Source organism: Microtus ochrogaster, chromosome 22 (genome assembly GCF_000317375.1).
Source record: "Microtus ochrogaster isolate Prairie Vole_2 chromosome 22, MicOch1.0, whole genome shotgun sequence".
NCBI lineage: Eukaryota > Metazoa > Chordata > Mammalia > Rodentia > Cricetidae > Microtus > Microtus ochrogaster.
Window position 1 is genome coordinate 9,682,184 of NC_022023.1, and position 13,661 is coordinate 9,695,844.

The 13,661-nt window shown below is 38.9% G+C and overlaps 1 protein-coding gene across 6 annotated transcripts in view; it reads left to right on the top strand.

Annotated features, from left to right (window-relative positions):
- Window positions 1–13,661, top strand: part of Grm5 (glutamate metabotropic receptor 5) — a 343,722-nt gene that overhangs the window by 325,522 nt on the left and 4,539 nt on the right. For 5 of the 6 annotated variants that reach the window (XM_026784413.1, XM_026784411.1, XM_026784414.1 and 2 more), the window contains one exon: window positions 1,535–1,630. The exons of the other annotated variant lie outside the window; for it this stretch is intronic. In XM_026784413.1, the coding sequence (XP_026640214.1) occupies window positions 1,535–1,630 (96 nt within the window). The remainder of the gene's footprint in view (window positions 1–1,534; window positions 1,631–13,661) is intronic. 6 annotated transcript variants of the gene reach the window in all.

The following is a 13,661-nucleotide window of genomic DNA, read 5'->3' on the forward strand; positions in this document are numbered from 1 at the left end:
TAATTCATTATCTCCATTGAATTTGTTGTAAGGATCTATTTTTATTCAAATGCAAAACAGTGTTAACACTTTGGAAGTAGAAAAATCCTAAGACTTCACCCGCAGGGCCAGTAATCATCTTGATTACATTCCATTTTGTTTTATGTCTTTTACTAGTGAAATAGCAGGAAAAAGAGATACCAAAGAGAACATGACTCAACTAGGCTAAACGAGTCTTCTCATGGCAACTCCCTTTTCACTGAAATAATGTCAGGTATCACATCAAGCCAAAGCCATAGGGAACAAAGTACATACGCTCAAGCCTTGTACCTTGAAAGCTATCCTGGAAGTTGTTTTCTATTGGTTTGGCTTGTGATTTTTAGCAAAATCAATTAAGTCAGCCTGGTAGTTTTTATTTGAAGCCAGGACTGGCTGTTTCTCTTTTTATTCCACAGATTTAAAACAATGAGTAAGACTATTTCTACACAAGCTTTCATTCCATCTCAAAAGAGCCCTTAAAATGGCTCATCTTCTACACCTGGTGATTCTTGTTAAAGGGAGTGCAGTACTCATTCCTGACAACACAACTAGTAGCTCCCTGGGGAGGTGAGCGATTGGTTCTGCTACAAAACTGATTTGAGGCACAGTTCAAATTATGAGCCACCCAAAGCTGACTTTCAAACCTTTTTATTTATTTTTTTTTTTTTGAGACAGGGTTTCTCTATCGCTTTGGAGCCTGTCCTAGAACTAGTGCTAGTAAACCAGGCTGGCCTTGAACTCATAGAGATCCACCAGTCTCTGCCTCCAGCCTCTATGTTGGGGTTAAAGGTGTGAGCCACCACCATCCGGCTGAATTTCATACTTTCAATGTTTATAGAAACCTTTCATAAATATAAAAGAGACCCTTTTTCTTTTAATATTACCAGTATGTAAAATAAATTCAGATATCGTATCCTCAGTAAGGTGAAACAATGACATAGTTTAATTGCAAAAACTTAAAGATGGAAGGCTACAGTTGGGTTCCAAACTTTGACTTTGCCTTCAAATCCCAAATTAACAACTTGTTGTTTGTCTTTTGTCAATTTACTTAATCTTTGCAATTTTACATCTCTTCTTCAGTAACATGGAAATAACCATAGCAGAGCCTCTGTCACAGGACTGCTGACAGGAAAAAGTTTAGGTAAAGCTCTAGTACAAAGACTGATGCATGGTAAGCGCTAAACAAATCCTATTGACTATCATCTCTTCTAGATGCTAGGGATTGTATTCTTTTGGCCATTGATTAAAGGATGTGATGAATTTACAGATCAATATGCTATGTAAAGAGTATACTGTGTTTGTTTTAACCCCCAAGTAACAAACTCATTTCCAATTTTTCCATATACTATTGGCATCATCAAGGCTAACCCAAGGTAGCTTCCATTACAGTGAGAAGCAGAAATCCTTGTTTTGGTGCAGGGTGACCATGTTTGCAGTCACGGCTCTTCCTCAACCTGGCGGTGAAGCACACAATCACATCTTTCTGTTTGCTCCTGTCCTTGTTCATGCTCACCAGGTACAAAGACAGGAGACTGGCCCAGCACAAGTCGGAAATAGAGTGTTTCACCCCCAAAGGGAGTATGGGGAATGGTGGGAGAGCAACAATGAGCAGGTAAGCAAACTGTGAGTGGCCTGAGGTGGTGTGAAATAAATGTACGTGGGCTAGAGGAAAAGGCGGCTCCCTAGACTGGGTCTTGGCTCAATTATGCATTCCATTCAGTAAGCCACCACTGGTTTGTTGTGTGTGTTTGATCTGTAAAACCTATGCCATCCTCATGTCAACTAATGGGAGCCTCCTGTCCCAGATGCTGCTGTTTCGTAGGGTTGTGCGCTTTGCATGTCTGAAGCCTTAGCTAACAGTCAGTTCTTCCATGGATTTTAATTTATTGGCCAAAACAGTTCTGGAGTTTGCAAAGTAGAAGATATTGGAGGAAATCCACATTTTAGGAATATCAAAATTTTTTTTTAATGAAAGCAATGCAAAAGATAAGGGCTGGATTTGAGGGCAGGATTGCAACTGAGGGAACACTGAGCCTGGAAATTAATCTGAGTTGCATCGGATGTAATATGGAAGAGCCAAGAGCAAAGACAATGGCAAACAAGTGGGTGATGACGCAAGAGACATTCCTTTAACGGAAATAAGGAAAGTTGATCCTCCTCTGGCTACTACAGCTTTGCAGCTCCTTGACTTTGTTGTGTTGGTGGTGAATACTTCCTATCGCTGTGCTGTGCATGTTTCTTTGTACTAGGAGCTGCCAACTGAGTTGTACCCTGTACATAGAACTAGAGGCAACAACTGAGCTGTGTTGCATGGAATGAACGTGCTTTTCTTGCATGCAACTGCGTTTTAAGAACAGGGCTCTAGAGACATAGGCAATCAGGATTGTCTTCAACAATTTAGAATGCGGGGGGGGGGGGAAGTATGCTGTGAAATCACTCACTGTGGCTAACTTTTCTGCTAAATACTTTTTGAGTCATTTCTCAATTCTTCTGTGGCATAGAGCTGTAAGGGAAAGGGTTCCAGATTGTCATATACGTGAGAAAAGAGAGAGTTCAGAAAGCAGTGCGTCCACTTGTGTCTGCATGTGCTGCGAGCTTGAGGCCCAGCTGTGTAGCTGCGTGATCGAACAATAAGACCGCTGACTCCTGTTGAACTTTTACCTCCCAAACATTCTGTTTGCTTCCTCAGTGGTGGGATCTCTGCCATTTGCAGAATAATGGTTCCCTTCTTTCAAGGACCACAGCACCGTGTCACTGCTGGGGTCTATTCACGGCAGTCTGTGAAAATGCTTCCATGAACTGTGTGGTTGACATCCCAGAAGCTATAGCCAAGAGCTTACCCACCTGGGTTCATGACTCTCAGAGACAATGCAATGAGTGTGTACACGTGTAGACACTTTCATGTCCACGCCCACGCTTCTGCCCACAATCCCTTCTTGGGTCTCACCTGAGAGTTTATGGAAGTGATTCAACAGACCTGACTTCCTGTCACCTAGATAATGCAAAATGGTATAACTTCTACCCTTGGGAAACAAGCCAGTGCCTTTGTAGTAGAGTAGACATGGTAACAGTGATTACATCAAAAGAGAGCTGGAAAGCTCTGTTCAGAATGACTTGCAATAAGAAACCTAGAGCTGGTGTTCCAAGATCCAGCACGTGACCCACTGACTATCACACACACTAGAGGACATCATGGACACACCACACCAGACTTTGTTGTATAGCAGGATTCCCAGGGCATTCAGTATTGCTGCAGGTACACACACACACACACACACACACACACACACACAACTGGCATTTTGTACTAAGCTATTCATCTGGGAGATTCTGAGGAGCTATTGAAGAGAAGCACTTGTTCCCAGTTATTTCATTAATTGGTCTTGGGGGTTTTAATAAATTTAATAAACTCTCAGATCTTGTGAGTCCAGAAATTGGATTTTATAAATGCTGTCTTGACTAATAACAAAAATAGGACAGAAAGGAAAGTGCATAGAATGTGGGGCTTGGGCACACCCAATCCAATAGACCAAGTATGTATGAGTCAGATTCAGACATAAATATGTAACCATTTTAAAATATACTTCAAGAAGAACCCACATTTTTTTTACAACAGCAAAATACCATTCGTGTTTTTGTGTTCACTTGTGTGAATATGGTCAAGGTAATGAAAAGGCTTATTTCACTGATATGTCCTAGAAGGAAGAGGGGGGGGGGCTAGTAAAAGCATAAATAAAGGCATTTTCTTGAAATAATATCTAGGCCCCACAGATAAGCAGAGTTATTTGGGCACAAATGATCTTTTCATTATACCTTTTATTCTAATGTCCTTGGCATCAAATAGAAATTGAGAGGAAGAGAAGAGGGGCTGACGGGAAGGTGGACAGAGTGAGGAAAGGATGTGCTTTGATCATCTACGAATAATTCAGGAGGGGAAAAGACCTAAAAAATTACAAAAAGTAAGGCCAAACTTAACAAGATGAGTATATCCTTTTTCCCCAATTTTATACTTTATACATAAATAAGTAAATAAGTTGTAGTAACGAGTTTTAAATGAACATTAAGAGAAAATAGGTCAAGATGGAAACAAATTTTATGAAAGCAGTTTTTAAGTGAAGAACTAGAATAGTTTCAATTTGCTTATGTAGAATTAAAGATTTCACAGAAGAGTAATAGATACATAGGAGATACCTACAGGCCTTGCCTTGCCTGCTGCCATGGCTTCCTTTCTTTTCCTGATCTTCCTAAAGTCTTTAGACTAGTGACACACAGTCACACACCCTCCTTCCTTTGCGAAGACTTGATCCTGTCCTGTGCTGTTTATTGAACACACAGTCACAGGAAAGAGCTAAAAGAAACTTAATTAACCACAGAAACCCAGCAGAGACATTCTTCTCTCACATACTTGGTTTCTTTAGGGAAATTATAGAATAGATAGGAAAATTCATATCTGCACTTATTCCCCTAGAGCTTTGGTAGCTGCTGAAGAGAGTCAACAATACTGTAACCACAGCAAAACTGACCCTGTCACATTATCTTCCATTGCTATATTGCCAGGGCCATAGGCAGTTCTCCATATTAGTGACTTTTCTCATTGCCAGGTGACAAACCAGCTGACCTAAAGGAGCATAAATACGGAAATGCTCATTTGGGTCATCTGTTGAGGGTATAGCCCACTGTTAGGAGGAAGTCAGGGTGGCAGGGATTTTAGGCAACTGTCCCATTGCATCTGCTGTCAGGAAGTTGAGGTGATGGGTGCTGGTGCTCATCTTGCTTTCTCCTTTATATTTAGGGGAAAATATTTATTTACTCTCCTGAGCTTACAAAATAGAATCTTCCACCTAAATAATAGTATCACGTGGGCTAACCTATAATAGTACCATCTGGGTTAACCTAGTTCTGATAATGTCTCCTGGACAAGCCTGGAGACTGTTTCCATGATGATTCAAAATCCTGTCAAGTTGATAATCCAAATTCATCTTCATATTCATTCACTTCTAGTCTCCTGTCTTAACCCAAACACTGGTAAAAGAATTAGACCAAAACATGCCGTTATTGGCACGCTAGCTTAATGAAGTTCTATCTTCTCTTTACATTCACAGTTTGTGTATGTTCACGTGTCTGAATATAGTGCAACTTTTCACAGTGTGTGTCTTAGTGTGTGTGTCAGAATCTTTCTAGCTGCAAAAGTAAAAGATCCCGGTCAGGGAAGTGCTGTAGACACGGGCACGCTCTCAGCCCTGTTGTTGCCATGTCGGTTCACACACAGATGGTCCACCCTCAAGGATGACCAAAGGATATTATTACCTCCAGTCCCCTCAGGGACACAGGGAACGGTTGCTGGAGTCTGTGTTCTGACAAGTTTATGCTTCCCCATGAAGAGAAGCCTGGTTACTCTGTCTCTGAGAAAGAGCTGCTTTAGTCCAGAGAAGTAGAGAGACGTGCAGTCCCTCATCGTTATTTAAAGAAACATGGGTAGTGTGGGATTTTTTTATGAAAAAGGGGGGATTTTTATTGTTGGTATTTCATGACATTAGTTTTAGGAAGTGTTAACATCTAATTCTTTGAATAACTGATTTCATCTAGTGTATATAGCATCTTATTTTAGCAGTTGCAGATGTCCAATAATGTCTTACAGAGTCTGGTAGAAATATGATAGTCATTGTTAAATTAGTAGAAAGGCTAAGACACACCATTCTGTCAACAGAAGAAAGAGTGTGTGCCGTTTCATTGCAACGGAGACCAGCTGGGTGGTCAATGAAAGATCAGGACTTCTGAGTCTTTGATGCTATCCTCCCGAAAGCCAACTTCACATAAATTTCCTCACCCAGTTCTACACGTATTACATGATTTTTATGTCGTTCTAGTTATACAAATCTATAGGCAGATATTTTGAGACAATACCTTCTGTAGTTCATTAGTTTCTATAATAAGGGAGAAACAAATGAAAATACTTTCTGATTAAACTAGTCAGGCAGAAAAAGAAGACACTTGCTTTACAGTCCGGAGGTTAAAACTGTAATGACGTCAAGGGAGTGCTGGATTTTGTAGAGTACTTTCTGCTTTTATTCTCCCTTTATACTATGGATAAACTCTGGCAATTGTATACACTGCACTTTGTTGTGTGCCTCTTAGGTAGGAACTGTGGAAAAGTGAGCAGAAACTAGACAGTGAAGCTGAGTATTCTGAAATTTGAATTAATCATTTTAGCAAATTCCATGTCTCATAAACCAGTTTAAACTTATTCTTCAGCACAGTTTTGTTTTGAGATGTTGGCTCATTGCTTATACACAAAACAGGATGCCTTATACATACAGTAAATTCTAAAACATATGAAATGTACTTTCCACACCTGACAGCTTTTCACCATGATGCCTTGCCTTCTTCAGATATTTGACATAATCTCCTTTCAGTCACTTCGACTTGTGCAAGTTCGTTGCGATTCATACACCTGAGTTTTCCTGTCTGCAGTAATAACACCTGTGTATACTGAACACTTAGGATTGTAGAATTTGCCTCATTTCACTAACTCTCTCAGCCTGCAATTTGACACCTGGTCCCATTCTAAGCACTAGACATGCACACAGCTCCTGCTCTGAGGATGTTCTAGATGTAGTGTGGGAGTTAACTTGCGAGTAGTAGGCCCAGGTCGGAAAGTGATAGGACACACAACTGTTGTGAAGGTCGAATGTGACGTCACAAGTAAAAACAATTCGAGAGCAGTGAAGTTCTATTGAAATGGAGCATTACTCTCTCAGGACTCTATTGCCAACCCCTATCCTGGGTTTTATGTATGGTTTATCATAAAGCTGAGTTCCCTGACCAGCCTACAGATATAAACAACTGTATTTTGTTTTCGTTTTTCTTTAATAATTTGCAATGTGAGTTTGGTAGTGATTCTGAAAAAGAAATAATTTCCAATTTAAAAAAAAAATACACAAAACTAAACTTCCTTCTAATCTAAGTTGGAATACTTGACACAAAGCTTGGAACATATATGTCATGATGATCTATAGTTTAGGGTTTAGGTTTCAGAGCTAGTAGGTGAACCATGATGGCTCAAAAGAAAGCAATTAATTTAAGTAAGAACACTGCAGTGGCTCAACAGGATGGCAAACTTTTGCACAAACACAATGGCACTTTGTACTTGTGAGTTACTGACTCTTTAAGGGAACTTGGGTGCAACTGTGGTGGTACCAGTAGCATAAAGTACTTTAACAACTTCTGAATAGACTTCCTCTTGCCGTTAAGCCACAGAAAATATGACAAAGTGGTTCTTCTATGAGGGTATTGTTAGAGATTAAAGCCCTGAGAAGAACTAATCTTTGAGGCAATTGTCACAGAAATATATAGCCACCGATAGTAAGGATAGAAGAAAAATCCACATCATCAGAACTGAGGGGAAAGGGTTTTTTGCATTATACGTGGTGGAATACATTCCTCTGTCAAATAAGCAATATGCACTTTGGTGGATTTTGTTTATCCATGTTACTTAAAGTTCTTAATCTTTAGAACACATTAATGCTCACTTTACTTGCAAATCATTCCTGGAAACATTTGTTTTTTCAGTAGCAACTTTTTTTTTTCTGAAATCGTCTTATGTTAAGAAGAAAACCCAATGGGCAAAAGCAAATGTGCTTTCCCCCTAGTTTTCCCACCAGTACATTCCATTTTCACCCTTTTCACACTCGTTTATACCTTAGCCTCGTGGCACAGCAATCCTCTAATATCAACGCTACCTCTTAACACTGTTTACTTGAGTCACTTCTCTGCTCTTCAATCTCTAAGGGACCAATTAACTTTTTTAAAAAATGAGGTTTTAAGATCACCCTGTATGGAGGCGGTGCTATATTTGAAACACCACCGTTGAGTGAAACAGAGGAGAAGGTTCAAGAAGTAGATAATGGTGCCTACGGTCAAGCAACCTAGAAAAAGAACTAATATATAGCATTAGATACACTGAATTCTTATCGTGGATAAAATGTTCCAAATTCTGCCTTTTGAAGCTTTGACTGCTACTCCATCCCCACATGGTCAAACAAGACTATTGGCTATCTCTTGAGCATTCTGTGTGGGTTTCTGAAATTTGGATTGTGCTTCCTTGAGGGAAGAGCAACGTCTTTCACTCTCGCGACATTTCATTATGTTCCATCACTCACTGAAGCCTGGATGTCTTTCATCCATTGTGGGAATGTGGCTTCCTTTGGCTAATGCTGCTGGCAATGTCTTTTCCATCCTGTAAAGTTTTGAATTCTTTGTTATGTGTCACGTATCAAAGCTCTGCAGATTGAAAGATTGTCCTTGTGCCCCACGATGCCTCAATGTCTTTGCCCTTCACAGCCTCCCACCTCTGATCTTCCCCCTCATAACAGTTCTAAGAAAAGGAAAAAGCAACTCATCTCTGACAAAATGTTGTGACTAAATACTGATAGCCGTCTTTTGTATTGATATTTTCTCTTGTTCTCATTTCTCTCTCACCTTTGAAATATGTCTTACTTGTTAATAATTCTCATCTACAAAATCAAAAGCATTGGGGTAAAGGAAGCACTCCTCCATTGTTGATGGGAGTGCAAGCTGGTACAGCCCCTTTGGATATCAGTATGGCAATTTCTCAGAAAATTAGTAAACAACCATCCTCAAGACCCAGCAATACCACTTTGGGTATATACCCAAAGAATGCTCAATTGTACCACAAGGTCATGTGCTCAACTATGTTCATAGCAGAATTGTCTGTCATAGCCAAAACCCTGGAAACAACCTAAATGCCCCTCAACCAAAGAATAGATAAGGAAAATGTAGTACATTTACACAATTGTAGTACATTTACACAGCAGAAAAAAAATAATGACACCTTGAAATTTGCAGGAAAATGGATGGATCTAGAAAACATCATATTGAATGAGGTAACCTAGACCCAGAAAGACAAATATCTTAAGTACCCATTCAAAAGTGGCTTTTAGACATAAAGCAAAGAAAAGCCAGCCTACAAATCACCATTTCAGGGAACCTAGACAACAGAAAGGATCTTAAGAAAGACATACAAGGGATCTAATCTACATAAAGTAGAAAAAGACAAGATCTTTTGAATAAATTGGGAGCATGGGGGATCATGGGAGATGGCAGAAGGGGACAGGGGATGGGAGGGAATCTTATACGTTCACATAAGATTCCATTGGAGAATTTTTTTTCCTTTTTAGGATGTCTAAATTTTAGATAGCTTCTTGTTTAGGGGTGAGAGACCATGTCCTCTTTCCTCTGTCAGCACTGAGATTCCATCTGATTTGAACCTACACAGGCCCTGTGAGTTCTGCCTTCATCTCTGTGAGTCCTAAGTGTATCAGTCCTCTTATGTCTGGAAGATACTGCTTCCTTTGAGCCATCCATCCTCTGGGAACCTTCTCATGTTTCTGCCTCTTCTTCTGCACATAGCCCCTGAGCTCTGATTGGAGAAGTTGGATGAAGAAATTCCGTTTAGAAATGAGTGCTCCAAAATCTCTCACTCTCTGCACATCGTCCAGTTGTCTGTTTCTGTGTTAGTTCCCATCAGCCACAAAACAAGTTTTGCTGGTGATGGCTGAGCAAGGCGCTGATCAATGGCTGTAGCATAAGTCATTAGGAGTCATTTTATTGCTGTGTTCCTTTAACAGAACAATAGTACACAGTCTTCTATGGGACCATTCTCTTTCAAACCACCGTACCAAAAATTCTAAGATAGCCCGACTGTAGATAACTCATACAGTTAAAATATGCACCATTGATTGAAATTGCAAAAATTAGTCAGACAGAACAGCCCAGAAAAGTGATTTTATTGTTTTAAAACATGAATAAAAACTGAAAACTTTGCCACGTAATGTTAACATGCATGGGTATTGGTTTTGAGTGCCTTCGTCAAGGCATCTAGTTGTTATCTCTGGCAAAGGTTGGTATCTGGTCAACTGATGCTATCAGAATTAATGACCAACATGGTGTGGAGGAACTTTCTTGCTTCTCTGAGCAACTATATGACTAAGAAGTACTGAGACATGTGGTAAAACAATATAAATCACATGATTAACCTTACCTACTTAAAGCACAAACTATCTCCAAACCCTACCTAATGTTTCCTAATGTTTTTCTTCCATAAAATAAGGAAAGGAAACATTAATGTGTATGTGTGTGTGTGTGTGTGTGTGAGAGAGAGAGAGAGAGAGAGAGAGAGAGAGAGAGAGAGAGAGAGAGAAAGAGAGAGATCTGTTTGTGTGCCTGTGTCTGTCTGTCTCTGTGTGTCTGTTTTTGAATGTTTGTGTGTGTGTTTAGTTATCATGGGCATTGATAGGAAAAGTGTAAGTCATGAGGTGGCATTTGTCTCATATGGACATTTATTATCTCCAACTATGTAGGGTAAGCAACCTAATCTCACTGAATTTACCATCTTTTAAAAGGCCTATAATGGCATTGATCCCACTCACCCTAACAATCAGATCTTCCCTGAACGTCCTTTGTATACAGCATTATGCACATAGAAGATGGTGTCATTTGAGTTTGGCATCTGTGTTTGGTAATTTAGTCCTTACAGTTAAGTGTTTTCTGTGAATATGTCTCTAATGCATACATCACCAGAGATATCAAATTGTTTCTATCACTAAGATAGTTTTTACATACATTTATGCTATAATTGAGGAAACTTATATAGATCAGGCCTCCATTTTCATATTATATTATGAAATATATTATGATATTATAGTGTGTTTCTTAACATAATTTTAAAACTCAGGATGTCAACGTTTAAGCAAAGATCACTTTTTTTTTACCTACTTCGGAAAAGTCTGAATATAAAAATGTTAACCTCTTGTTTTTCTTATAAAACTTTAGCACTTTGTAGTTTAAGAAAAATAGAAAGTAAAGTATATTAACAAAAGTATTTTTTTTTCAAACAGCGTAAGCACTATTGCAGATTTTCTGCTCGTGTTAGACTGAATTTATTAATTCTCTCATTAGCCTACTATTTTCTGATATAATTCTACAGGCATCATTAGCTAAGGATATTTCAAGTTTCTTACATTTTTATAAATATTTTTATCTTAGGCAGTACATAATTGCAGTACAATTCTTTTCTGGCTAACCTCAAAATCAAAACACACAAACAAGGAGCTTCATTAGTGAAGACCATTTTAAAGAAATATCTTTCAGGGAATAAATTTGATTATTTTTATGTCCTGAAATACCATAAGTTAGTAAGGCTCTAATAAACCATTCCATGAAAAAAAAGTTAAGGTTTTATTTTAATTCAATGAAATGAAAATTACAATGCTTATATGCTTCCTTTTATCATACCACAACCCCAAATTAGCTCTGGGGAAGAACAAAAACCACATAGATTGTTCAGCTGCCGTTAATAGTAACAGAAACATTATATATTCTACAGCCTCTTGTGTTGGTCAAACTCTGATGTTGCTGCCTAATGTTGACATGCTGGGGCAAGATGCTCCTATTTCCTCAGATAGAGCGGATGAATAGGGAGATAGGAGAGATCACCAACCTGGCACTCAGAGCCTGTTGCAACGAATGAATTATGTAAGTGTCCTACACAGAAGGGGCGAAGAACAACTGTTAAAAATCCAAATAAAATGTACCATTTTGGCGGTCCTGTAATGTAAACAACAGGAGTCAACCAGTCAATGATAGCTCTCTCTCAAATAGCATTACGATTTCTTTCTTTCCACAATAAAGAGAAAATTGCCATAAAAGGGAGATGTTAAATATTACAATATATACTTTGAAAGGGATTAATGCTCTTTGAACAAGAAGTGATATTTTCCCCTCTCCCCAACTGGAGGGACTGACTTATCTTGCCCCTTCCTCTTTCACTTCTCTTTTGAAATTCAGTACATGTACTGGGGAAAGGTTAAAAACTAGAGACAAGTAAAGGAAAATCCCCTTGTCTTTTTCTTACCTCTGTCCACTAGACCAAAGATGAGAAGCAACTGAAACAATGCTTCTCATGAAGTAACCAATATATGTTCCTTCATGTAGATAATGAATAGCCCTCTGTGATTGCAGAGGTGTGATATTTGGTTGAATGCCAAGCGATCATCTGGGTTCCTCCTAGAGGTAATATGAGCAGATGTTTATTCTCCTACTCTTTGCTGGTAAGGAAAGATCTTAAGTGGTTGGTCTGTCAAGATCACAGAACCTGAGTCCTATCTCTTCTCCATTAGCCAGACTCTCTCCTGTCTCCATAAACTTTCACCACTGAGATAAATCACTAAAACCAGTGTGTGTGTGTCTGTGTGTGTGCATATGTGTGTGTATGTGCTCATGTAGTTCATACATATATATGAGTTTGAAAATGATTGCGATTTTCATTATAGATATCAAGATATGTTTTTATGCTTAGTTAATAAAATGTCTTTGTACATACTACAAAATAAATGACCTAAAAATGAAAGTATTGAATTTTACTGATACTCAATTTTTAAAATGTTAAACAGATAAAAATATAAACATGTTTTAAATGAAGTGCATTGATCCGGCTAATTATTGCCTACAAAAATAACTTAAGCAATATTCATACTCTGTACAAGTCACTAGATGTTGTGAGTATGACAGTGAACAAACTATGCCTTTAAGGCATCCCACCCAGAAGGTGAGGAAGATATAAGACAGAGTCACTACATGCCTAAATGCTGGGGTCATGAGAATCCAAGTGAGTAGGGGTTGGCTGGAGAGATGCTTTTTATAAGACAATTAAGCTGAAATAAATAAGAAGGAAGGAAGGAAGGAAGGAAGGAAGGAAGGAAGGAAGGAAGGAAGGAAGGAGTTAATTGAATTGATTAATTGTGGTGGGTGCAGATCAGGGGAGGGAAACAAGATGTGCTTAAGCAAAAGCGGAGGAACAAGACAGCAGTGGAGAAGGCAATGAGAGCTGTCAGCAAGAAAGTGGAATGATGTGATCCCCCTAGAAAACAGTGTAGGATGATAAACTTCAGTGTGGGTTTGGCCACAGGACTTGGGAGCTCCAATCAGACAAAGAGGAAACAGCTAGGAAGACAATATAGAGTTACAAACTCATACTTTCCCTGGAATTCTCTTCTCTTTAAACCTACTAAATACAGACTTCTTTTCTGACATGGTGTGTTTACATGGAACAAGAGACACCAAGTCTTTAGCACACCATTTAACCTGCATTGGCTCATTTAAGACTCAAGATAACTTTTACCAAATGAACAAACTGCTTCTTGATGAGGTATAGGATTCTTTTATAGCCCAAGCATCTTGGTTGGCAGATCCAGAATTAAAATCCAGGTTTTAAGATCTCTTCTCTATTGCACTTACATGACTGGAAACACTGGACCTGTTAGCAGAAGAATCTTATTAAATAATTGCTTATTTAGATTCTTCTGTCATAGAACAGAGTAGTTAAGGCTGTTGTCTTCATGGTAACTACATTCAACAAAGAAACAGACTGATGTGAGTAGCTTTTCTTTCTTAACAAATTCCTTTTTACTAGGGAAGAAAATGTTGTTCATGTTTCAGAGAGGAAAGAAGGGCTTATTAATAATTGGACTATACGATGGTGGCGCACGCCTTTAATCCCAGCACTCGGGAGGCAGAGGCAGGCGGATCTCTGTGAGTTCGAGACCAGCCTGGTCTACAAGAGCTAG